At 38.5% G+C, this 23,808-nt stretch overlaps 1 protein-coding gene and 1 long non-coding RNA gene across 5 annotated transcripts in view; one reads left to right on the top strand and one right to left on the bottom strand.

The window, feature by feature from the left end:
- Positions 1-6,923, bottom strand: part of PPID (peptidylprolyl isomerase D) — an 11,818-nt gene extending 4,895 nt beyond the window's left edge. The window contains exons 1-6 of one of the 2 annotated variants that reach the window (XM_019733135.2): positions 6,734-6,923; positions 5,351-5,491; positions 3,517-3,623; positions 1,386-1,574; positions 286-408; positions 19-125 (exon numbers count right to left, since the gene is read on the bottom strand). In XM_019733135.2, the coding sequence (XP_019588694.2) occupies positions 19-125; positions 286-408; positions 1,386-1,574; positions 3,517-3,623; positions 5,351-5,491; positions 6,734-6,818 (752 nt within the window). In that variant the 5' untranslated portion in view covers positions 6,819-6,923. The remainder of the gene's footprint in view (positions 1-18; positions 126-285; positions 409-1,385; positions 1,575-3,516; positions 3,624-5,350; positions 5,492-6,733) is intronic. The other variant, XM_019733136.2, reaches the window with a different exon arrangement.
- Positions 6,840-23,808, top strand: LOC141572730 (uncharacterized). Of its 3 annotated transcripts, XR_012498168.1 has the most exons (5): positions 6,840-7,167; positions 7,931-8,028; positions 9,300-9,489; positions 12,027-12,082; positions 15,838-23,808. It is a non-coding gene; the product is annotated as an uncharacterized LOC141572730 (long non-coding RNA). The 3 variants fall into 3 exon arrangements; XR_012498167.1 differs by lacking the exon at positions 7,931-8,028 and having other exon boundaries at positions 6,885-7,182; XR_012498166.1 differs by lacking the exon at positions 7,931-8,028 and having other exon boundaries at positions 6,903-7,167.

Genomic DNA, 23,808 nt, shown 5'->3' with positions numbered 1-23,808 from the left:
TTAAAAATATTTTATTACCTTAAAACTTTCGTATATTTTTTAATGGCCATCTCCCAGTTCTGGGATTTGAAAACAGTATTTCCAATGTTTTTTAAGTCTTCTGTTATTAATAACATTTTATCTACCTGTATAAAAGAATACAAATATATTGAATTTTAGTAAGTAATGTGGTTTAGTACTCGATTCTATCATGAAGACAGACTAACACAAAAACCTCAAAATTTTAGTACCAAATATTTTTAGTAATTTAAGTAATGAAAGCTTGATTGATCTGAAAGTACTCACATCTTTTAAATCTATATCTGCATCCTCCGGGAAATCTGGATAACTGTCACCAGAACCATCTTTTGGGAATATTCCCCAATCATCACCTTCCTTCAATTCTCCGCATTCTGCAATAACGCACAACTGTAAAAATAATCCTAAATTGTAGAAGTGCACTACCATATTAATCGTATTAAAAAAAAGTTCTGGGTTTAAAAGCTATACAGCTGCAAGTCGTGTGTGACACTGTCCAAGTCCCTTTTGAAATGAGATTGATGTTAGGAGGCTCATCTGTCTGCTCTAATTACAAGAATGGCCTTTATATACAGAGGGTGCCAAAATAATGTATACACATTTTAGGAAAGGAAAAAACTGTATTAACGTTGTAATACTGAATATATACCTATAACAAGAGATAAACACAAGTCATGTATATACATTTTTGGCACGTCCGGTACATTCTAAGTAATACAACATCACTGTTTTGTAAAAGTATTTTATTGATATTCAGCAGCTCAGTATACACAAAATAAGTTGAAAATATTATCATTCTCTCCATAAATTTTCTTTAGGTGGGGCATCGCTTTCAATTTACTACTGTTTCCTTCATACACTGAGTGGCAGCCTATCTCCTGCCGGTATTGGAGTTTCCCATTCCCACTCAAAACCCTGCCGACTGGGTAGGTAGTAATATGGGCATGTTGACTGACAGGCACTTAGAACATAAGATCCTGAAGTAAATTATAGAGGATGAGGAAACAGGCCAAGAAAAGTTAAATAAGATCAAGACAGAACCACCAATTAAATGGCAGAGTCTAAACAGGATTCTTCATTTCCTGTCCTCTTTCTATTGTGTACTCATGTACACACTATGACTCAAAGTTTTTCAAGCATAGGAAGACTGAAATCACCAAATTGAAGTTGAAATAATAAAAATCTCCCTTTAAATGCCCTAATCTTTTCCTTGTAGGAAACAGTTTAAAAGAAAGTGGCAGATCCAGGCTTCTAGCCCAAAAGTCATCTTAACATTCTTCCAGCTAATAACCATCTGATCCTTTTACTTACATTTCTTTAAGATAGCAACTAAGATGATAAATGTATTTCATTATAACTTTACTTACTTTGACTGGTTTTTCACCTTTCACTTCTATATTTTCCAGAATTCTTGCCACACCCATTCCTTTAATTACTTGGCCAAATACCACATGCTTCCCATCCAGATGGGGAGTTGGAACTGTGGTGATAAAGAACTGAGAACCATTCGTATTGGAGCCTGCATTTGCCATGCTCAGTACACCCTCCTTGTCATGCTGTAGAAAAATCATTAAAAGAAAACCGGGTTAGAAGTACTAGTCCGAACTGTTCTTTTACTGACGTTACTGACCATCTAAAACTGTGTTGGACTGTAATACCATTTAGATCAAACAGTATAGTGTAATTTTACTTTGTATAAACTGCAGCCTTTAATTCACAAAATGTGGGGTTAACCATTTTTTAAACTTTTAAGAAAAGCTTACGAAACCAAATCAAGTTAACAGAAACAACAGCGGGGGCGGGGGGGGGAGGGCGGGGGGGAGGTATTCTAAATTGGCCGTATTAGGAAAAGGCTTCCACTTCATCTTTAAGATGGAGGTGCTGCTTTAAGGAAATCTAATTATTATACTTTGCCCCTTTTTATGATGCATGCTTTTTTCTGAGAAGCACTGAACAGTCTTCCCACTTTAATGGGCCTACATTATGATTCTTCCTTTACCCATCAATAAACTGGGAACAGTGATGGGTTACTCATTTTAGACCGGACATTAAATTAGGTCCTTTCCCAATCTCGAATCTAAATATTATGGCTTTCATCCCAGGTGAATCACTTCTTCAGGGATTCCCAAAAGAAACTACTGCATGCGTACACATTGAAATCAAATTTCTACTGTGGCATCCATCTGTTCAAAGGCTCTGTGAAACCCAATTTCTTCATCTTTCCACTTTATCTTCAGGCTTTCTAAATTTATTCCTTGTTGGGCCAAGCACTGCAACTCTTAATTTAGTCTTTCCACCTAAAATCCCTTTTCCCTCCAATCTAAATCTAATTCAGCTTTCAAGGCCACCAGGTTTGTAGAAGGCGAGAACTACGTGTCCTTTCAATAGGCCTCCTTTCTTTTGATCAACACTATCATCACATAATCTTAGTTTTCATCCTTCTGGTAGCTTCCCTCTTTCCTTTGCAAAAGTTTGGTGCTTTTCCCACGATATTAAATAGAATATTAGCTTTTTATTTCCTCAGCCTCCTATTGCCTGTGTCTTTCCTCACTCACATCCCTCCTTCAAACTGGCATCTGTATTTTAATTTCTGTCTAACCAAATCTCAGCCACCTCGCAAGGCCCACTTTGCCCAACTTAAGTACCCACTCCTCCTCAATGTCTTCCCGAGTAATTTGGACCATACAAATCCTACCTTTCTCCTATAGTATATAAAACCTCAGTCAATTTAGCATTTATTTGCATATAGTATTCTCCAGTTGTTCCATGTGTTTTAATCTTGTCTTCCTGGTAAGGCTGTAAATTCCTTGTCATCAAGACCTTTCATTTTTATAAACCCTTTGGTGCCAGTGACAATTCTAAACACACATAGTTGCAGTTAGTCAATACTGCTAAAAGACTGATGACATTTTCTTTTCAAGTTATCCTGATTACCTTGCTCATATTCCTCATTTCCAAAGATACCACTTTACTTTTGTACTTACGTGTCCATTCTCATAACTTGAATGATGCAATACATCCCGATTACATCCTGGGACAATGAAGGTAAGAAGGCACAGGCAGCACTACTGTCCTTTAGGAGCTTGGACACTAACCATATCCTCTAGTTTGCAAATCCCCTGACATCCTGGGTATTAGCAATGGTTTTGTTGCTCTTCAAATTCAAGCATAAAGATGCACAAGTTACTATCCTTCCAACATGAGAACATTTTTCCTGGAAACAATGTTGCCATATGATGGCCACACTTAAAAACTCATTGGCATTACTGAAGTATGTAAACCTGGTCTACACTAATATAACTATAGTATTTTTGCCAAATAAAATCATTACTGAATGAAGTCTGTCTATCTCAAAGATGCATATTTACAAATACACCTTTTACAAAAAAAGAATCTAAGCACACTTACTTGAGACATTTATTGGTATCAACAAGTATCCACACACAACACACTTTACTATTAATACCATAATAAACATGCATTTTTTGTCTACTTTACCTTATAATGGAAATTTTCATCTTCAAATTTTTCACCATAAATACTTTCTCCACCTGTCCCATTATGATTTGAGAAGTCTCCACCCTGAATCATAAATTTCTTAATAACTACAAAAAAGGAAAATAGCTATGAGAAACTAGGATATGGATGGCTTCAGCAATGTTAACTAACGAATATGTAATAAAGACAACTTCCTAAAACATGACGCTAGTCATGTAACTCTGTCTTTCCCCACCACTTTACTCTTTAAAGACTTTTCACAATCTGAGTCCAAACAGCTTTTACTGCCTGACACCCCACTACACTCATCAAACTCATTCAAATGGCACCTCCCCAATAAAATTGTCACTGGCACCCCAAAGTTGGATCTCCTAATTTTTCTCCCTCAGTAACTGTACTCTACCTCCATTTTATAACATATATCGCAATGATCTGTCTCTTTCAGCTAACAGTTAACTCCTTAAGTACAGCAACTCTGTTTTTCATCCTTGTTAAGATGTGCATTGCAGGGCACATATTAGTCACTCAATAATGTCTACTGAATAAAGACCAATTATTCCCAGTAGATTTGTTATACCGTAATGGAAGTACTTCAGCAAATAAAATCACTTGGTGTCCAGAGTTCCCAAGACCAGCCCCATGTTCAGAGATTCCCTATGACTCAAAAGGACTCAGCATTTGGTTGTATTACAGTGACACAGTCAGGCTACAGCTGGATGATAAAGGAAAAAGATACAGGCAGAGTCTGGAGGAATCCATGTGCTTCCTTACACTCTTGCCCTCCCATGAAAGGTCACATTCTTCCCCCAGCAAAGAAAATGCAGCAACATGTATACAATGTTCCTGCCCAGGAAAGCCCCCTGGAGACTCAGCACCCAGGTTTTTATAGGGGATGATCATGCAGGCATTCTGCCCAACATGTACCAAAATTCCAGACTCCCAAAAGGAAAGCAGATGTTCAGCATACAGTAGATGATCCGTAGAAACAGTCTAGGCATAGGAAACCACCTTGATGATTTAGGGAATGGTTCAAGTGCCGAGTTCCCAGACTCCAGTCAATGGCCACCCTTGCAAGCAGACCTTTCCAAGGACAGCTACATTAACACTTTTCTGCATACACTTCATTAGCATATTTTGGTATTTTATTAAACATGAAAATAAATCAACACTTAAAATATCTTTAAATCAGTGTTAATAATCAAGTTTTTAAAATGTAACTATTCATATGGTTATAGTTTGTTTAGTAAACAAGTATTTGAATGCCTACTCAACTACTAGACGCTGAGAACAAAATGATGAGAAGATACAGTTCCTGAATTCATGGAGCCTAGTCTACTGGGGGAACCATTAAGTAATCACTAAACAAAAGTATGATTACAAAGTGTGATAAGCAGTCTGAAATGTCATCTTTTAATTACATATCACATCAGGTAGCCAAGACACTGAATTTTTTAATTGGCTACAGTTTTCCCAAGCAATCTTGCCCAAGAAGTATGTCTAACTTTTTTGTCACCAGGCCGTCAAGCTATCTAATATGTGCTTATGTATCATGGCCACACCGTTTTTTCTCAATCTAATCACTGAAGAGTTCAGAAGATTGGTGAAGTTAGTTTAGTCCATTTCTCTATAAATAAATCTTAGTACCCTCCTGTAATTAATTCTATCTTTCACAGCCCAACCTTGATGAAACTGAGCTACTGCCTCAGATGTCAAAGCGTCCTGTTGGAAACTAACAGTAATTTTTAACCTTCACCCTCATAGTGTTTTCTTCCCAAACTGCTATCAAACAGGATTTGATTATAAGAAGAATCAGATTCAGAAAATTTGCACATACTTCGATGGAATGGGCATCCTTTGAAATGGAGAGGTTTCCCAGTGGTGGGTCCAATGCCTTTTTCTCCTGTACACAATGCACGAAAATTTTCGGCAGTTTTGGGTACAATATCTGCAAACAATTCTAAAACAATTCGACCAACTAAAAGAAAAAACAATGAAATAATGTCAGTATGCAAAACAAAATAAGCAAATGATAAAAGGATAAAGTATGGTGACTAAGTTCTCTTTTTTCCACGTTCTTTTTTTGTCTTTTTTCTAGTATTCAGATTTAGTCTAATGTTAAGCATCATGTACATAGATGAATTTGAAACAAATATTTTTCAACATCTTACAAGGGATCATAGATACAGTAACCAGAAAATTAGCATATAATGGACACCATGAAGTACAAATGGTTTTAAATTCTGAGTAATTTTTTGAACAGGTACTCAGCATTATCAATCACCAAAAAACCAATAGGAGAACATCAAAAAACCTTTAAGTGGTCAGGTGGGTCGAGTTTTACGTATTGCTGTAGCCTTTGTGCTCTGTGGAACCTGCCTGGTTGCAGATTCTGAAGCAAAAGCTGGAAAAGTTCCCATTCTAGATTAACTCCTAAGGCAGGTAAAAATAAACCTGGCACTAGTTTCAAAACGTGTATGTGTTGTCTCTCTCTCTCCATACGATCCACGGGGTCTCTGGATCTTGATGTCTCCGTTTGTGTACACACTGCCTGGCCATCAATTCTAACGTATTCAGAACAAGAGCAATTCAGTTACAAAGCAATATGCTAATATTCCACACGATTTTAGGAGCTTCTAAGCTGCTAACGTAGCCTAGGCAACCACGTTGCTACACTGAACTCATTTTCTCCAATGCCAAAAACGTTCACCAATCTGAATGGACCTCTAAATTAAGAGAATCAATAATAAGGAAAAAGCAACAAGCAAAAGTCGCTTTAATTTATAAATAACCCAACAACTGCTGATCTAGGTCGCGTGGCAAAAGACATGGCGTGACTGGAGCCCAACTGACGCATAGCCCACGGGTTTTCTGAATATCCCACTGCAAACATTGAATAACCTTATTTTATGCCAGCCTAATGGTGCAAGGTGGCGGGCAGGTGCAACCAAATCAGGAGAAACAAGCCTAAAGGCCACCACAATCCCCGAACCAGAAATTTCCAGAAACTTCCGCACGATTGATGGCAATGGACAAGGACATTGGCTCGACCCAACCCTGAATGCGCGGGTTTCTTCCAGCGGTCCAGTGTGAGCAGCCATCCCCTCCGCGCCCCGGAGCAGCCCCGGCCCGAACCGCACCCCACCCCACCCTTGGAGTCCCCCAAATCTGGGGAAGCCCAGCCTCGTCGGGGTCACTCCGCGAATATCAGACTGCTCACCTCGCTCGCCTCCGATGTCCACGTCAAAGAAGACTCGGGGGTTACTGGGGTTGGAGGGCTTAGCTTGGGGTGACGGATGCGACATTGTGACTTGCAGACGCCTCTGGAAGCGGACTCACAGCACCTCGTGGCTTCCCAGCAGCTGAAACCCGAGAGCGGCTCTTTGCACGAAGACCTGGAGGGGGCGCTGACGAGCCACTTCCGGCGTAAGGTCCGTGAGCCGCAGCCCGACTTCCGGCACCGCCTCCTCTCTGCGTTTCCACGCGCCGGGTCCCGCATGCTCGGTCGGGAGGTCTCTGCAGGTTTCCCCTGTTTTCTCATTCACTGAAGTTGCAGCCTCAGTTGTTTTCATTGTTGTCGCTTGTGCGTCTTCGCTTTTCCTACCATCGTTGTGTAGAAGGGCTTTGGAGACAGTCACCCCGTTCCAGCCTCAGGTCGGCGACTAACTGGTATTTGACTGCTTCTCTGAACCTCAAGTTTCTTGTCTGGAAAATGGGAATGCCAGTGCTCACCTCGGAAGGTCGTTTGAGGGTTTAAAGGAGTAAATCACTTAGCACACTGTGTGACAGCTTGCTGGTAGCTAATCAGTTGTTGCCATGCTGTCATAATTTGATCTTCCCCTTAACAGTATTCGTGGTGGAGGTTAAGCTAAAGGCTCTGGCAGCTGAAGCTGCGAGACCAGAAGGAAGCACAGTTTTGATTCCTGATAAAACTGCATTATTGTAGTCCACTTTTCCCTTACGGAATTGGTGTCAATATTTAACCTATTTTAAAGTCTCACCTCTTGAGAAAGCCTGATTTTGAAGAAAAATCCCTTAGCACTTTGTAATAGTCTAATCGTTTATTCAGTTATTTACTTCATCTCTCCTCCCGTAAGAATTAAACTCCATGAGGGCAAGAATTTTGTTTTTTTCATTGCTCTATCCCAGCACTTCTGTCTGGCACATAGTAGGTGCTCAATAAATATTTTTGAATGAATGATTTATACAGAATGCTAAAGGCCTTGAGAATATATTTATGAGACTGTTAACAAGAAATTTCATTTTTTTTGTCTTTTATTTATAATTTGAGAAGATTATAATAATTCTTCATGCTTATCCTCTCAAAGTCCGACATTAAAATTAATGTATAATGTTCATCTCTTATGACTTGATGTCCTTCGATTCTTTGGTGTCTATTTGTTGTGTTTCCCTGCAGATCTACGACAGCTCAGCACATAACTTCTGTGTCTCTTGATAAATACGAGTCAAAATAAATCTTTCTCTAACCTAGTCTCATTTCCAGGCTGCAAACTGGTAACTTACACTTTGTCTCACAAATATCAAATGATAAATTCACATTAAATTTTTTATTCTAATCTACTAGCTTAAAAATCAACCTTTAGGTTATTATTCCAAGAATTGTCACTTTTATATCATAACCTCCTAACCATATCACCCTGATGAATATCATTATAATTAACTAGGCAGCATAGTTAAGCACTTCCACTCTGCCATAAGACTTCTGAGTTTCAAATTCAATCTCTAAAACATACCAACTTGTGACTTTGGACAAGTTACGTAGCTTTTTTGTGCCTCAGTCACCTCATTTGTAAATTAGGATATTATATGTATCTTAATGTTTTTTAAGGATTAAATGAAGAATTATTTAGATGCTTTAGTATCTGACATAGTAAGTACTACATAAGCGTAATCAATTGTTGTTCATAAATAGCTAATACTTTATTATAATAGTTACTACTACCAACATATTTCAAAATGAAAGTTAAAACTGGAAAGGTGCCTCTGCATTCTCAGAAAATATAACATGATTCTTCCTGTTATACAGGTTTCTAGGTGTAAAAGACTAAATGTTACTCTCACTGTGTCTAGATTTTTCACAGTAATGTAACAGCTTTATATAAACTGTCATATTCCTAGAACCAACCCAAATAACACAATCATACCTTTCAAAACCACTCTAGAACTGATTTTTGGTGAAAAGATAAATCCTTCTCCTAGAAGACAACCTATCAGTCTGCTTACTTAAAACAAAGCTTCTGAGTTCTGAAGTCTTGCCTGTGGGTAGCAAAGAACAGAGCCAAGACCCTGCACTATTTCTTAGGACTAAGGACACAATTTCATCTGGATAGAGGAAGGAATATTTGCTCTGAGAGCCCCATTGTGATTTTTGTCTGTTCCTCGTAAGTGTGGTGGAATAATATTAACAGATTGCCTCCCCCACCCAATATTCTCTTCTCTCAATCTGTTTGCCCATCACTCAACCCCAAAAAGCACCTAGGCATTCTGTGTTCATTGCTTTAAGAGAAGGATATGACTACAAAAACAGCAAGAGAGGAAGAAAGGAGACTCTTCCTAGCTTTGGTGTTGCAAAAGGCTTGGCTTTACAAGAACAAAAAAGACTCCTAGCATAGCAAGAGATTTGCACAAAACATCTTTTGTAAGAGCATAGCTTTCCAGTGGCAGAAAAAAATAAAACTCAAACACGTGAGAATGGAAAAGCCACTCTCAGGCTCTGCCTGCTAAATTTAAGACTACCTAAGGATAATTGTAGGTTGCTAATCTAGAGCATTGAACCTATGGGAGACAGCAGAGGCCACCAGGGGACAGTAGAGTCTGTCACCAGCAGAAGTCATCTCACAGATGGAAATGGCGCAGTGGACTTTGTGCCTGAGCACTCCCTCTATGACAAGATTCTTCTAGGCGCTGGAAATGATGTGACAAAAGATACTGATTATCAGTTTACACTAACACCAGGTAAGAGGATGTGTGTGTGTTCCTTTTCTGAGCAGTCCTCATAAGATTAATTTTAACTGTTTAGTTGCAAAAGGTGTTTTTATCTGATAGAATAAAATACAATGATTTGAACCAACAAAAACGTTTTTTAAATCCTTAGTATTCCTTTCCTCCGAAGAAAAACATTTGCATTAATCTAAAAGGGCTTCTTCCTTCAATAGATTTTATGACCATCACAAACAAAAACAAGCACTTACTGATTATTGCTACGTGCCAGGCTCTGTGCTAAGTGCTTTATATACTTTGTTATTTAATCATCAAAGTAACTGACATAGGTAATCTTATTACCCTATTTTACTTATCAGATAAATAAATGCTAGAGAGGTGTAGAAAGTTGTCTGATATGATTCCAAAGCCATTTCACTATTAAAAAGATAGAACTTGACAATCTATCTTTAAAACTATAAGGTTTAAATATTGTGTAAGAAAGTACCATGGTATATAGAGGACCTGTGAGCACATTACATTAACCCTGGATTTGTCTTATCCTTACATAACTTGGCTTTGATCTGGCATCATAACATGGACTAGGCTTCTATGTCTTTTGTAAGATAGTCTCTATCTATAGAATGTGAACCAAGGTAAATAAAGAATTTTTCCATTGAAAATGAAAATCATAATAAAATTTTCTCCTAATCACTTTGTTTGGAGGTTAGAGAGTTGGTGCCAATCTTCTGGCATCTCCATGAATTTCCCTAATATGGGGCAGAGATTGAAAGCAAAAGAAACTAATAGATATGTAAGTAGCAAACCCTGGTGACTGACAGAAGGGTTACACAGCAATGTTAATAATCAATGATATTATATCTATAAGGGAATAATTCAGGATAATTAATGTCTTAAATTCATAGTTTTCACATTCCCAATAATCTTAATGTTATTTTAATGTCCTTAAGTTTATTGAAACTGGTAAGTACAATATAGAGTTCCTATAAACATGTACATGTCTTTGGAGAAAAATAATTTATTTTCATGGCAAAATCCAGTTCCTTTGGCAGAATGATTTGTAGGAATTAAAAGAGGAGTATATATAGACAGGGTCTGCAAGGGCCCAGTGATTGACAGAGACTTTGAGACGTGTTGAGGACAAACCAATGTAGGATTTTTAGCATGGTTAACGTTAAAAGATTTGCATTTTAAAAAGACTACTCTGGTTCTAGCATGGAGAACACAATTGAACGGAGACATAATGAATGTAAGGAGGGCAGTTAGCCAGTTACTGGTGGTAACAGATGACTCTAGCTTGTGCTAACATGGTAACAGTAAAGATGGATAAAAATTGATGAATAAGAAAGGCATATGGAGAGAGGGCATATGGAGAAACCAACAGCTCCAAGCAGTGGATTGGGTATGGGATGTGTCAGAAGAATGGATGAGGGATGACACCTGGCTTTCTGGGACACACAATTGGATGGATAGTGAGGCTATTTACTGAGGTGGGGAACACGGGAAGAAGATATTTCAGCGGAATACCCTAAGTGGTCTTGGACACACTGAGTTTGAGGTACCTTTGAGACATTCAAGTAGAGATGTTGAACAGTTAATTGGATATATAATAGAAGTCTAAGATCAAGATAGAAATTTAGGCGTCATTAGTATGCACATGATAATTTAATGGGGACAGCAGAGGCTACCAGGGGACAGTAGAGTCTCTGTCACCAGGAGAAGATGTGATTGCTGGGGGAGGAACATAGAGGGTGGGGAGAACAGAGGTCCTACCACAGAACCTTGAGGAACTGCAATCTTTCAAGGCCAAGCAGAGAAGGATGTGTCTGCTAATGGAGGCAGAGAAGAAAAGTAGGAAGTCAAACCAGGAGGAGAAGATGGTTTCAGGAATCCAGGGAAAGAAAGAATGTTTCCAGGAGAATGAAAAATAAATTGACTGTTAAACCTGGAGGTTAAGTACAAAGAGGACTGATAAACATCCACTGCGTTTGGTGACATGGAGGTCTTTGGTGACTTTGCTGAGATGTTAACAATCAATGGTATTATATCTATAAGGGAATAATTTGGGATAATTAGTGTCTTAAATTCATAGTTTTCACGTTTATTCCCAATAATCTTAACATTATTTTAATGTCCTTAAACTTACTAAAAATGATAAGTACAATATAGAGTTCCTATAAACATGTAAATGTCTCTGGGGAAAAATAATTTATTTTCATGGCAAAATCCAATTCCTTTGACAGAATGATTTGTAGGAATTAAAAGTAAAATAACTAACATTACTGAATACCTACGATGTGCCAGATGCTTTCATATATCTTATAAGTATCTTCTGTATCCTAATGTCAGTGTCAACTATTCTAAATAAATATTGATCACTGGTGGCGACAGTTTGAAGGTCAAAAAGGTGAGTTGGCACATAAACGTTTTAGCACTTGTCTTTCCTATGTCACATCCCACCAAAGTTGATATGTCCAAAACTTAACTCTCGTCTATAAGTCCCCACACTCAAATTACATCCTCCTCTAACTCTCTGTATTTCTTTTTTGAAGGTACCATGGACTAGAAATATTTAAGGTCTCACTCTGCAGAAAGCATCTGGCACGCAGTAAGTGCTCAGTAATGTTCATTGTCACAGTTTGTTAATTGTCCTCCATTGAAGCCTCTCAAATCCACCTCTCTCCTGTTCAGGAGCTTTTGCACTTAAATGGTCACTAATGGGTCTCCTATCTCTAGGTTTTTCCCTAATTTATAAGAAGGACATTAAATAGCATGATGGATGGCATTCCTGATAATTCCAAAAACACAGAATGTATTACTCCCCAAGATCTTTTCTTGTAGTAACCCTCAAAAATAAATATATAAATTTTTACAGGTGGCCAGAATGGTGTCTATCTAGGTGTCTAGATTTCTAGAATTCAAATTTGAAGGATGGATATATTTAGTGAAGCCACGGGGCTTAATGGTTATTATGTTCCTTATGCAATTCCTGCTGACTTTTATATGTTCTCAACTAAGCTTTTAGGTCTGTATTGTAGCTACATCATTGCGATAGCTAGTGACAATGTGAAATGAAGGATTTCAGTGCCGTTGATTGAATATTAATTTAATTGCCCTAGATACCACACCAGGAGGCAGTAAAGAAATTTGAGCTTGTATTTTTGCCCACAGAATGGAATATCTCACCTTGCTAGGAAGGAAGGTTTCAGAGAGGGTTATGACTTTTTCTCAAATTGTAACAATGGATCTATTTAAATCCTGGGATTCTGTTGAGAGCTCCAGAAATCTGTACTGCAAAATATCATCCAAAAAAGTCAACGTTGGCTATAAAAATGTGAGGCTGCTGTTTTGATCCCATTTCAGAGGAGGAAACTGGTTTAGGCTAAAGAACGTACCCCACAGCCAAGTTGTCAGAGCTGTTCTTGCTTTTATTGCAGGCCGTAAAATATGCCCCCCCGGTCACAAACAGTACCACTCTATTAGTCTACCCGGATGTTTGGGAACATCTGCCAATAATAAAAATTTTATTTTTGTCATTAGTGATGTAAGTTGTTTCTTTTCAGAAAAATTAGCCAACAGATTCAGTTGCTTCTTGAACATTCCCTTAAAAGTGATCATTGGACTATGCTGTTTTAAGGAAGCTGTCTGTGTGTCCAGGTCATAAAAAAATAACAAATCTTTTAAGCTTAAAAATGGGGAATTTAGATTGCAATGGTTGATTACACAATTAAATTGGAATTTGAATACAGAATTCCTCTGTATTCAGATTCTTGAGTCATGCCAGATATGGACTCTATGGACTTTTCATTTGATTTACTTTTATATTTAATGAACTGTTCACATATAATACAGCGATACTATTTGCTGAAGTACTTGTATTAGTAGTATAACATCTACTGGGAAGAGCTGGTCCTTATTCAGTAGATATTACTGAGTACCTAATACATGCTAGGCCTGGCACATAGTTATAAGGATGAAAAATAGAGTTGCTGTTTTTAAGGAGTTCATCATTTGCATTGTGATATATGTATAAATATGGAGGTAGACTCAAGACACTGTGGGAAAAAAGGGGGAGATCCGACTTTGGAGAGCTCTAACAGTTTTACACGGGAGATGCTGTTTGATCGAAGTCTTCTTAAATTCCAGAGACTACTTGACTAAACTAAGAGATTAGAGTCTAGAACAACACATATTAATGTCATATATATACGTATATATATATGTGTATACACACACACACACACACACACACACACACACACAGAGCATGGCCTAAAAACTGTTTATGTCTAAGAAATTAAAATGAAAAACTAGAGAAAGGGGAGAAGCTATCATTACCAAAGTCTGGGGGAGAACAAGATGGAATGTTAATAGTAGAGTATCTGATAAGAGTGAGAAACCTAGATGCACAGTTTGTTGAGAAAAATGCTTGTACAGCTTGATAGTCTGAATATGTATGTTAAATAGAAAAAGAATTCCCCATTTATTGTCAGTTTATCCAAATTTACTCAAAACTCAGAACTACAAGCAAAGCTCAGCTATAAATAAATAAATAATTCTGAAGTGCGTTCAGTATTTTCATTCCTTCTTCAAAATCTAGTCATGTTTGAGAGAAGCTTAAATGACACCTGTTGTCTACCAAAAACTCCAATTACTCACAGGCTAACTCATGAGAAATTTTCATGTGTATATGGAAAACTTTTCCTTCTAGTCATATTGTTTGCATAAGTAGATTTTTTAAATTATGAGATGTTTTAATACTTTATGAGAAATTAAATGGTAATGGACCCAGATTGTAGGTCTTCATGGGCCAAAAGAAATGCCTTTATAATTTATAGTAAGAACAATTTTATTGTTTAAAATTAATTATGTTATAAAATTTGTAGTAATTAGATTTTTAAACAGCTAATTTTTAAAAATTCTCTGGATATCTTTATTTTAGTGACAAATAATCCATTATCATTAAGTTGAAATTTTAAATAAGCACTAATATGTATTGCATGCTTACTAGGTGTCATGAGTGCTCTGTAAGCTTAATATGGATTTATTTTGGAAAAATAAGTTACACATTCACAAAGTATAATACAAAGACAAAAAGGATATATAGTAAAAAGTTTCCTGGCCACTTAGGAAATTCTTAGAAAATTTCCACCAGGCAGTTCCAGCTTTAGAGGAAATCAGTTACCATTTTCTTGAGTGGGTTTTTTGTTTGTTTGTTTGTTTGAGCATTTCTGTGATTATACAAGCAAATATGTATATGTGTTATGTAACTTTCCATCCCCCTTTTTACAAACTGTTCTACACTTGGCTTCTTCTGATTAACAATGTATCTTGGTAATATCCCATTTGATAATATAAATGTTTCCTTGTTCTTTACTACAGCATGGTGTTTGATTGTGTGAGTCCATCAAACCAGCCCATTGTACCTGGAAATTTAGGTTGTTTCCAATATTTTCTTACTGGTGGTACTACAATAAATATCTGCGTACAGTTATCAATTTGTTCATTTACAAGTACATGTGTTCAATAAATTCCAGCTAGAGGAATTGCCAGTCAAAGGCATATACTGGTATGTGCATTTATAATTTTGGTAGATATTGCCAAGCTGTTTTATGTGGTGGTTGTATGAATTTACACTGTCTCCACCATACGCTCACCACCAAATGTATTGTTAAACTTTTTGATCTTTGCCAATCGGATAAGGGGAAATGCCTTACTTATGCTTTAAATGGACTTTTTTTTGTTAATCCCTGTAACCGTAAGTGCTATTGTTATCATTTTATATATGAGGAAGTTAAGGCTTCTAGAAGTTAGATTAACTTGCTCAAAGTTACTCAGATAAAAGGTGGAAGAATCCAGATTAAACTCAACCCTGTCTGCATTTTGAATAAAACCCCTAACCATTGTGTCATACAGTATTTTCATTAAGGAACACAGACAAATAGACTTAAAACTGAAATTATATTTCTTATAATTATTTTTGACAATTCAGAACTTAATTAAAAACATATAGCCAGATTTTGCAGTATTTTAGTGTCAGCATTAATATAATTTCACTGAACAACAGATGTGTGTCCTACTTTAAAAAGCATCCTACTAGGTAGTGCCAGGTGAACCAGCTTTAATGGTCCATATGACATCACCAGTTCTGAAAAGTTTCATCCCATCACCAAAGCTTTGGCCCTCATAATCCACACCCAGTGGCCTGGTTTCCCAGCTAATTGAGCTCCACGGGATGAACTTATACTAATTGAAATAAAACTACACTAAGCCTGGAATGCAGAGGTCACAAAAATGTGCTCGAAATCTAAAGAAACCTAAAAGATAACATGAGGATTACAAAGGCACTTTTCTTCTCCATAGGTCAAAAGATTTGTGAGTAGTCAGCTCTGGTCTTCCTCACATGTCGATGGACTAAGTCTGCAAAACAAACAACCGAAAACCACATGGCTGTTCCCTGCCACCTTTGACATTATTGGAGAGAACGTGCGTGGGGTAGAGGAACTAACCACAGGAGAATCATGTGCTCACAGCATTTCAAGCTACAATTTGAAGGCATTATATATGCATTTACTGGGTGTGGGCTTTCAGCATGTTACAGGTTTGACTCGTTTGCAGCTCTCAGTGGCATGTTTGAGGTCTCTGCCAGTCAGGAGAGGTTTCACAACAAGAAAACACTGTTACCTCAACCTAAGCTCACACCATTCCAGTCTGCCTGAGAATCTCCAGGGTGGCGCTTCATATGAATGGAGAAAATGTGGAGCATTCAATAAGCGGCGTTGGGACAAATGGGGGGCCGTCTGGAAAAACGATAAAGTGGGGAGTATGTCTCACATCGTGTACCAAAATGAATTTCAGACAGATAAAAGATTTAAATGTTATCAAAAAAGAAAGTGTGAGTTAAAAAAATTACCTCAGGTGAGAGAGGCCTTCCATAGCGTGACACAATAGTCAGAATCCATAAAAGAAAATACTGATGAATCAGACTTCCGAATTTTAAAAATTCTTTATAGAAAAAGTCACCATAAATAAAATCAGACAAATGACAAACAGGGAAATTTTTATTCCAATGCATATCACAGACCAAGTACTCATTTCCATAATGAAGAAAGAGTTCCTACAAATATATAAGAAAAAGACCCACCTCTTTAGAAAAGTGGACAAAGGATGTGTACTTACAGTTTTCAGAAATGGAAGTACAAATGGCTCTGAAACTGATGTTCAGACTCCCTCAAAAGAAAAGACATGCACATTAAAAATATACTGTGATTGTCAAAAATTCAACAGTTATTCTTAGCCTCAATTTGCTGGGCTATGGGGAAAAATTGTATATTCATATATTCTTGGTGAAAATAATTTGGTAATTTGTAAATTTTTATCGAAAATACATGCTTTTACACTTTGACCCATCAATTCCACTTCAAGGGGAATGTAATTTTAAAGAGGGTGGTCAGGAAAGGAGTCACTGAAAAAAGGCAAGACCTGAAGAAGGGGGAGTGAGCCGTGCGGATACAGTGGGAAGAACGTCTCAGGCAGAACAGCAGGTGCTAAGGGGAGTGGGAAGAGCACAGGCATGTGATGGAACCAGCAAGAGGGTCAGTGTGGCCAGAGTGGAATAAGTGAGGGGGGAGAATATTGGGAGATATGTCAGAAAAGTATTGGTGGGGCAGGACGTGGAGGGTCGTGTAGGTCATTGTAGGACTTCACCTTTACTATCAGGTAAACTGGGGAATCACTGGGATATTTTGAGCAGAGGAGTGATCTGACGTGACCTACATTTTTAAAAGATCACTTTATCTGCTGTGATAAGACCACAGGAGTGGGTCAGAGAGCAGTGAGAAGGCTTTGGTGTGAGGCAAGAGATGACAGTAGATTGAATCAAGGTAACAACTGTCGAGGTGGTGATAGGTGACCAGATTATGGTATATTTTGAAGGCAGAGTCACCTGGATTTGCTGATACATTCTATTTGGAGTGGGAGAAAGAAAGAGTCTAGAATGATTGTAAGATTTTTTTTTTTTAACCTGAAAAGCTGGAAAGATGGAGTTGTCATCGATTGTGGGTCTAACCGAGGTGCAGATTTGGAAGGACGTCAGGTGTCAACATTATGGACATGATCAAATTGAGATGCTTGTTAGACCCTCGAATGGATATATCAAATAGACAGTTGGTTATATGAATTTGGATTTCTTGAGAGAGAGCCAGGCAGAAGCTACAAATTAGGAAGTCAGCAAGTATAAGCTGGTAATTATAAAGTCTGTGAACTGGATGAGATCACCAGTGGAGTTAGTGCAGATAGAGAAGAGAACCAAGAAATTATCCTATAGCACTCCATCATTTAGAGGCAGGAGTGATAAAGGGGAACAAACAAAAGGGACCAAGAAGGAGCCAACCAGTAAGGTAAAAGTAAAACCACAAGAGCATCGTATTCTAGACGCCTTTAAGTAAAGCAAATGCACCACGAAGGATGAAGTGATCAAATACTGCTGATGGATCGAGTGAGGAAGAAGCAGGCTGAGAATGGGCCATTAGATTTAGCATTGATGAACTTGAGAACACACACAGTTTTCGAGCTGGAGTAGGGTGAGTTCATGACTTGGATGGATTTAAGAAAGCAGAGAATCAAGCCTCAAGATATAACTACCAATTTACAGTAACTGTAGGAGAGAGGAACATGCTAGACCAAACCTTGAGGATGCAAGCAGCCAAACCCAGAATGCAGGAACTTCAAAAAAAATCACCTTAAAACAACAACCACGCATAAATGGCATGAGAAAAATGGGGAGGGAAACTGTTAGAGATGAAAAAAGACTTAAAGGGCATACCAGCCAGACACAATGTGTTTAGAGCCTGATTTGAGCAAATCTATAACAAAAAGATGTTTCAGAGCTAATCTAGGAATCTAGGTTATGTATTTAGATTTGTTGGGTAGAACATTGGTGTTGTAGTTGTCATTTTTTACAGTCATTATCTGTTAGAGATGTATACTGGAGTATTTTCAAGTGAAATGATATGTCTGGGATTTGCCTTAAAATACTCAGAAGCTTTAGGGGGAAAGGGTCAATAAAATACGATTGACCAAATGTTTGTAACTGTTACCTTACGAAGTGATCATCCCCATTTAAAAAGTTTGTCATTGTTGAAACTGGGTAATGATATATGGAGGTTCACTGTACTGTGTCTCTACTTTTGTGTCTGCTTGAAATTTTTCAAAAGTTTTTACATAAGACAAAAGCTTGTTTCAAGAAATACAGATATATCTTTTAGGCTATTTGCTGTAAACAGGAACAGAGATGAAGGGACGGCTGGAAGGGAAGGCAGCTTGAAAGCGTTTTTAAACATTTTCAAGGTGGCAGAAATAAAGGCATATTTGTATGTTCTGGGAAAGATGGAGTTGAGAGAGAAAATTTGACAATGCAGAGAAGGGAGAATTGTTGGAGCAAAGTCTTTGAATAAACAAGAAGGGATGAGATCGAGTGCAGACATGAAATGGGAGTACGGACGGCTTACCCATAGTAATAGGAAGCGAAGCAAGACAAAAAAGGGGGTCACAGATGTGAGGAGATGAGGAGATAAGAACTTGTTGAAATTCTCTTCTGAAACCTTCAGTTTCCTCAATGAAACAGAATGAAGGGTTATCAGGTAAGATTGATGATGGGGGCAAAATGCTGGCGGTTTGAGTGAGAAAGGGGTAGAATAGTTTGTCTCCGAGGCTGGGAGAGTGAGTGTGTGGGGAGAGGGTGTGAGTGCCAGGCAGCACTGAACGTGAGCCTGATCAGCAAGGCTTTTCCTCTGGCCACATTCCATGACTGAGTGCTGGAGACAGACAGAGAGGTGAGTTTACTGGGGTTGTGGTTTTGCTAGGTGAGAATTAGGAAGTGAGAGAGCGCCAAGGAGTTGAGAGTTGTATCATTTAAAGTAGAGCTAGATGGCGGTAACAAAGCAACCCAATGATAGTTCTATGACGTAAAGCAGATTTTATTTCAATTTTAAGCAACAGGCAGTAGTGACCATTCCAGGTTATTGGGTCTCAGCTTCAAATGATAATTTAGGGCTAAAGGGACCTTCTGTTTTGCTTCTCTTTCAAGAGAAAACCTGGGGCTTTCTTCTCACCTAAATCATAGAAACTGGATAGCAGGCACATCTATTACCGGTCATCAGGAGGGGAAGAAAATGTGAGGAGAAAGCATCGCTCCGGTTTTAAGGGCCCAGCCTGCAGGTGCCACACATTACTTAGGCTTATATTCCAGTAGCAAAACTGTAGTCCTCTGGCTACAGTTACATGTAAGGAAGCCCTGGGAATGTAGTGTATGGTCCACGACGTGCTTGGCTGCAATTCTGTCATGTTGTAAAAAGGAGGATGGATATTAGAGACAAGGAGCGCTCCCTGCAAGCCAGTACTTATAGTAACCGACCGAGGGATTCATGCTAAGTAACCAGGAATGAGAGGACCCGAGGATGAGGCGTAACCAAAAGGGGGGAGAGTCAAGGGGCTGTAGATGTCAGGAATGAAAGGACTGTTTGTGTTGGGGTACTAGCGGGAGTAGAGGTGGGGCCAGAGGCATGCTTGACATTGCGAATTTGAAGGAGTTATTGATACAGATAATGTCATGGTCTAGGGTGTGATTTCACGTGAGTGACTGACACAGGGTACAAGGCAAAATCATAGGAAGAGAAGAGGTCAAAGAGCTGAGGCCAGGCTACCTGAAGGCGGACCCAAGTGGGTCTTGAAATTACTTAGAACTAGGGTAGGAGTGCTGTTGGAGAGAGTGTCCGTGAGCCAACTGCTAGAATCTTTAAGAAATGCGGGCAAGTGACTGTGAGGGGTACTAGGTGGTAAGTCTCCTGACAGACAGTCAAAGCTGGGGGTTTTTGAGGAGGGGGAGCAGTTTGATGGGGGTGATGAGGAACAAGGAGAACCCTCTCTCCATCTCCAGGCCGGAATGTCCTACAGGATGTGACAGAGATAACACCACCACTAGAGAGAGCTCCTTGGGGAGATTCAGATTCCAGCTCCAGCAAGAAGGTGACAGGGACCTTCCTAGAGCAGGTTGAACATCTGTAGGGATTCTGCTGCTGCTGCCAGACTAGGCATAATGGTGTGTGCAGGGGAAGCGTTTGGGGAGTAGAGGAGGGGTGAGAGAAGGGAAGAGAATGAGATCACAGAGCCTTATGGGGATGGAGTAAATGAGATGGAGGGCCCAGGGGACTTGGGAGTCTCCTGGCTTCTTGTGGTGTTGGTATAAACAGGGATAAAGGGATAATGTGATTATGCTGATGGTTTCAGGGTAGATTACATTGGCAAGGCTGTGAGTGTGGTGGAGGAGGCGGAAAGTGTATTTCCAGGAATTCTGAGGCCACCTCTTGGCTCCTGCTACTTACTGAGCACAGAGGTGGGGAAACGGTGGTCTGAGTTCCAGCACAGAGTAAGAAGCACAGCTGTCATTCGTAAAGGACTTCCCCTCTCGAGGAAGGCCGGGGCTCTCCTCAGGCTCCGGATGTTTTTAGTGGCTTCTTCCCGGCCTCACTTGGGGACCACGCCACAGGGAAGTCTGTAGGACAAGCAGCAGCAAGATGAATCCTTTGCCCACACACCCCAGGCTCTGTTCATGAGGCTGTAACAGGAGTCTCACTGAGGGGGAAGATTCCTGTCGGCATGAATTCCTGCTCCCTAAGAAGTCTTCCTCCACTTCCAGGCTCTGACTCCAGAACAGAGAGGGTCTGTCGTCTGCTGGTATGACCTCTCTAGTGCCTCGAAAATGTGCCCCTCCTGGCCCCCCATTTCCCCCCCACACACACACAGTGTAGAGGCTCCACAGCAATGTCTGCTGATCTTGTCTCTGTCTACAGCGGTGGGAGGTCGGGGCAGAAGGATGGCGGCAGTCTGCAACGATGACATTTTTCTAGCCAACAGATGGAATATGAGGGGATGAAGTGATAGACAAAGTGTAGAGAGGGCTCCACCCTCTGTCCTAACAGGAGTTAGTCTTAGAGTTTAACTTATTTCTTATTTAAAAGACCAATTAAATCTGTGACATTTAGGCAGCAGACGTCCTTTCTAAAAGAAAAGTTTCAATCATCCTTGATTTTCAATGAAAATAGTGTTTCAGGAACCCTCACAAGTAGGAAAACGTTGGCATTTTCCTCATTGTCTGAGGAAATCAGAAGCATATATTTATCTCCTCCGGACCTATGAGTGAATCTGCACTGGGAGAATTCGTCTGATATCCAGGTCATCGTTAAAAAAAAAAAAAAAAATCAAACAGCTTGTGAAACCTGCCCTATGGTATAACTAAGCCATAATTTATCATCCATTTTTAAGGAATTATAATTCTTTTGAATCTTTTTCTGGCATATCCTCCAGATTCTTCCTGTTGCATTTCTAGTTTATGAATCAAGCCTTTCACTCATTTATTTATTGTACAAGTATTTCTTTCCTTAGCAACCATTCTAGCATAGCTTTATTTCAGTCACTTAGGAGGTATAAGGGCAATTCATTCCCAATCCTGCGAGAGTTTACAGCCTATTTGGGATGGAAAGAGAAAGGAAAGAAAGAAAGGAGGGGGTGGGGAGGAAAAGGAAAGAAAGAATGCATTTAAAGTGGTCAAAACATGTTTTCATCTTAAATTCGGAAAGGAACGTGAAACCCATGAAAAGAAAACTATGAAACGTTATTGTGGGAAATGAAAGTTTGCATAAATGGAGAGACTTGCTGAGTTCCTGGATGAGAAAATCAGTATTGGAACAGTAGAAAATATACCCAAATTAATCTAAGTTCAGTGCATTTCAATAAATATCCCAACCCCAAATTTTAAAACTTGACAAGTTGATCATAAAAACTATCAGGAAAGATAAATATGAGCCAAAAAAATGTTTTGGGACAATAAAAGTAAGGGACTTGCCCTCTAACAGATATAAAAACACCGTTTAAATCTATAATACTTAGTGTGATAATTGACTGGAAAAAAAAACAAATACAAGAGAATAGAAAGTCCATTAAAAAACAGCTGGAAGTTAATGCTAACTTCTGATAGAAAGTTTTTTACATGCTGGACACCAGTCATATCTGATGAAAGAACACAGTGATTTTGAAAATATAACTTGGAAGGGTAAAATTATAATGAATAAGCATTTAATTGGAGCTGAAGAAAGAGGAAGCACAGTCTTTGTTAAGTAAGCAATTTGGTAGCCTGAGGGTCACACGAAGGTGTCTTTTTACTACCAATACGTTTTGAAAGAGAAGAAACTCAGGGGAGGCAAGTAAATTCAGACAGTGCTGAGAGAAGGAATCATAGCCAAAAAGGAACAACAGAAATGGAAATTTTAAACCATTATTGAGGCCTTCATGTCAGAAAATATGTTCCCTGAAATGGAAACTTTCCATAAAGGTTTTGGTTGATAGCCATTCTGTGAAAAACAATTTTTTTGTCAGTGATATTTTTCTTTGAAATTGCATTTAAAAAAAAATCTTTATATGAGAAATTACCATATATATTGATGTCATTGTTTATGTGCTTGTTCTTCTGAAGTAATTTGCCTTGTGAGAGTATAGCATAGTAGGTAAGAGGACAGATTCTGGTGCCAGATTGATGGATTCAGATCACTGCTCAACTGTTTATTAGCTGTGTAGTTAACTTTGTGTATCAGTTTTCTCATCTGTAAAATGGGAATAATAATATCACTCCCTTCATAGCATTATTGCCAGGGGTAAGTGAGACAATAGGAAGAAAATGTCTTAGAACAAGGTCTGGGCCACAGTATGTGCTATGAATGGACTTGCTATTATTTTTAAGACATTGTGTGCCAAGCCTAAGAATATCAGAAATGACTTGATATATGAGTAAGGAACATTTGATACGCAAATTGGTTCACATTCACCTTAAATAACTAATAATCGCCATGCTATCTATATATTAGTATTCATTCAACAAATATTAACTTGTTAGCTACTGGGCTATCTGATATATCTTTTAAAATGTTTTATACTTTTTATAGTCACTAAAATAAAAGGTAATTTCTCTAGCTTCTTAATGCATAAGGTTTAAAGAAAAACATGAATCAAAATTGAATTTCTTCCAACCATTAATCTGAAATCATATTTTGCTGTCTAGTTTAATCAAATCACAACTCATGAGCTCCTCTTATGTTTTACAGGCACAATTTTTAAAAAGTCAAAAGGTTCAATAAGTGAGAAAGGCTGGCTTGCCCCATAAAGTTACTAAAATGTTGAATAAAAGTACGAGACTGTCAAAATACCTGCATTAAATTTTCTAGCTGGACTCTAGCCCTGTTTCGGTGACACTCTTACACTATTAAAGATATTGCTGAATGACCA

The sequence above is a fragment of the Rhinolophus sinicus genome, linkage group LG07, assembly GCF_036562045.2.
Source record: "Rhinolophus sinicus isolate RSC01 linkage group LG07, ASM3656204v1, whole genome shotgun sequence".
In the NCBI taxonomy this organism is placed as follows: Eukaryota; Metazoa; Chordata; class Mammalia; order Chiroptera; family Rhinolophidae; genus Rhinolophus; species Rhinolophus sinicus.
The sequence above is the reverse complement of the archived record's forward strand: the minus strand, read 5'-3'. Positions and strand labels throughout refer to the sequence as shown.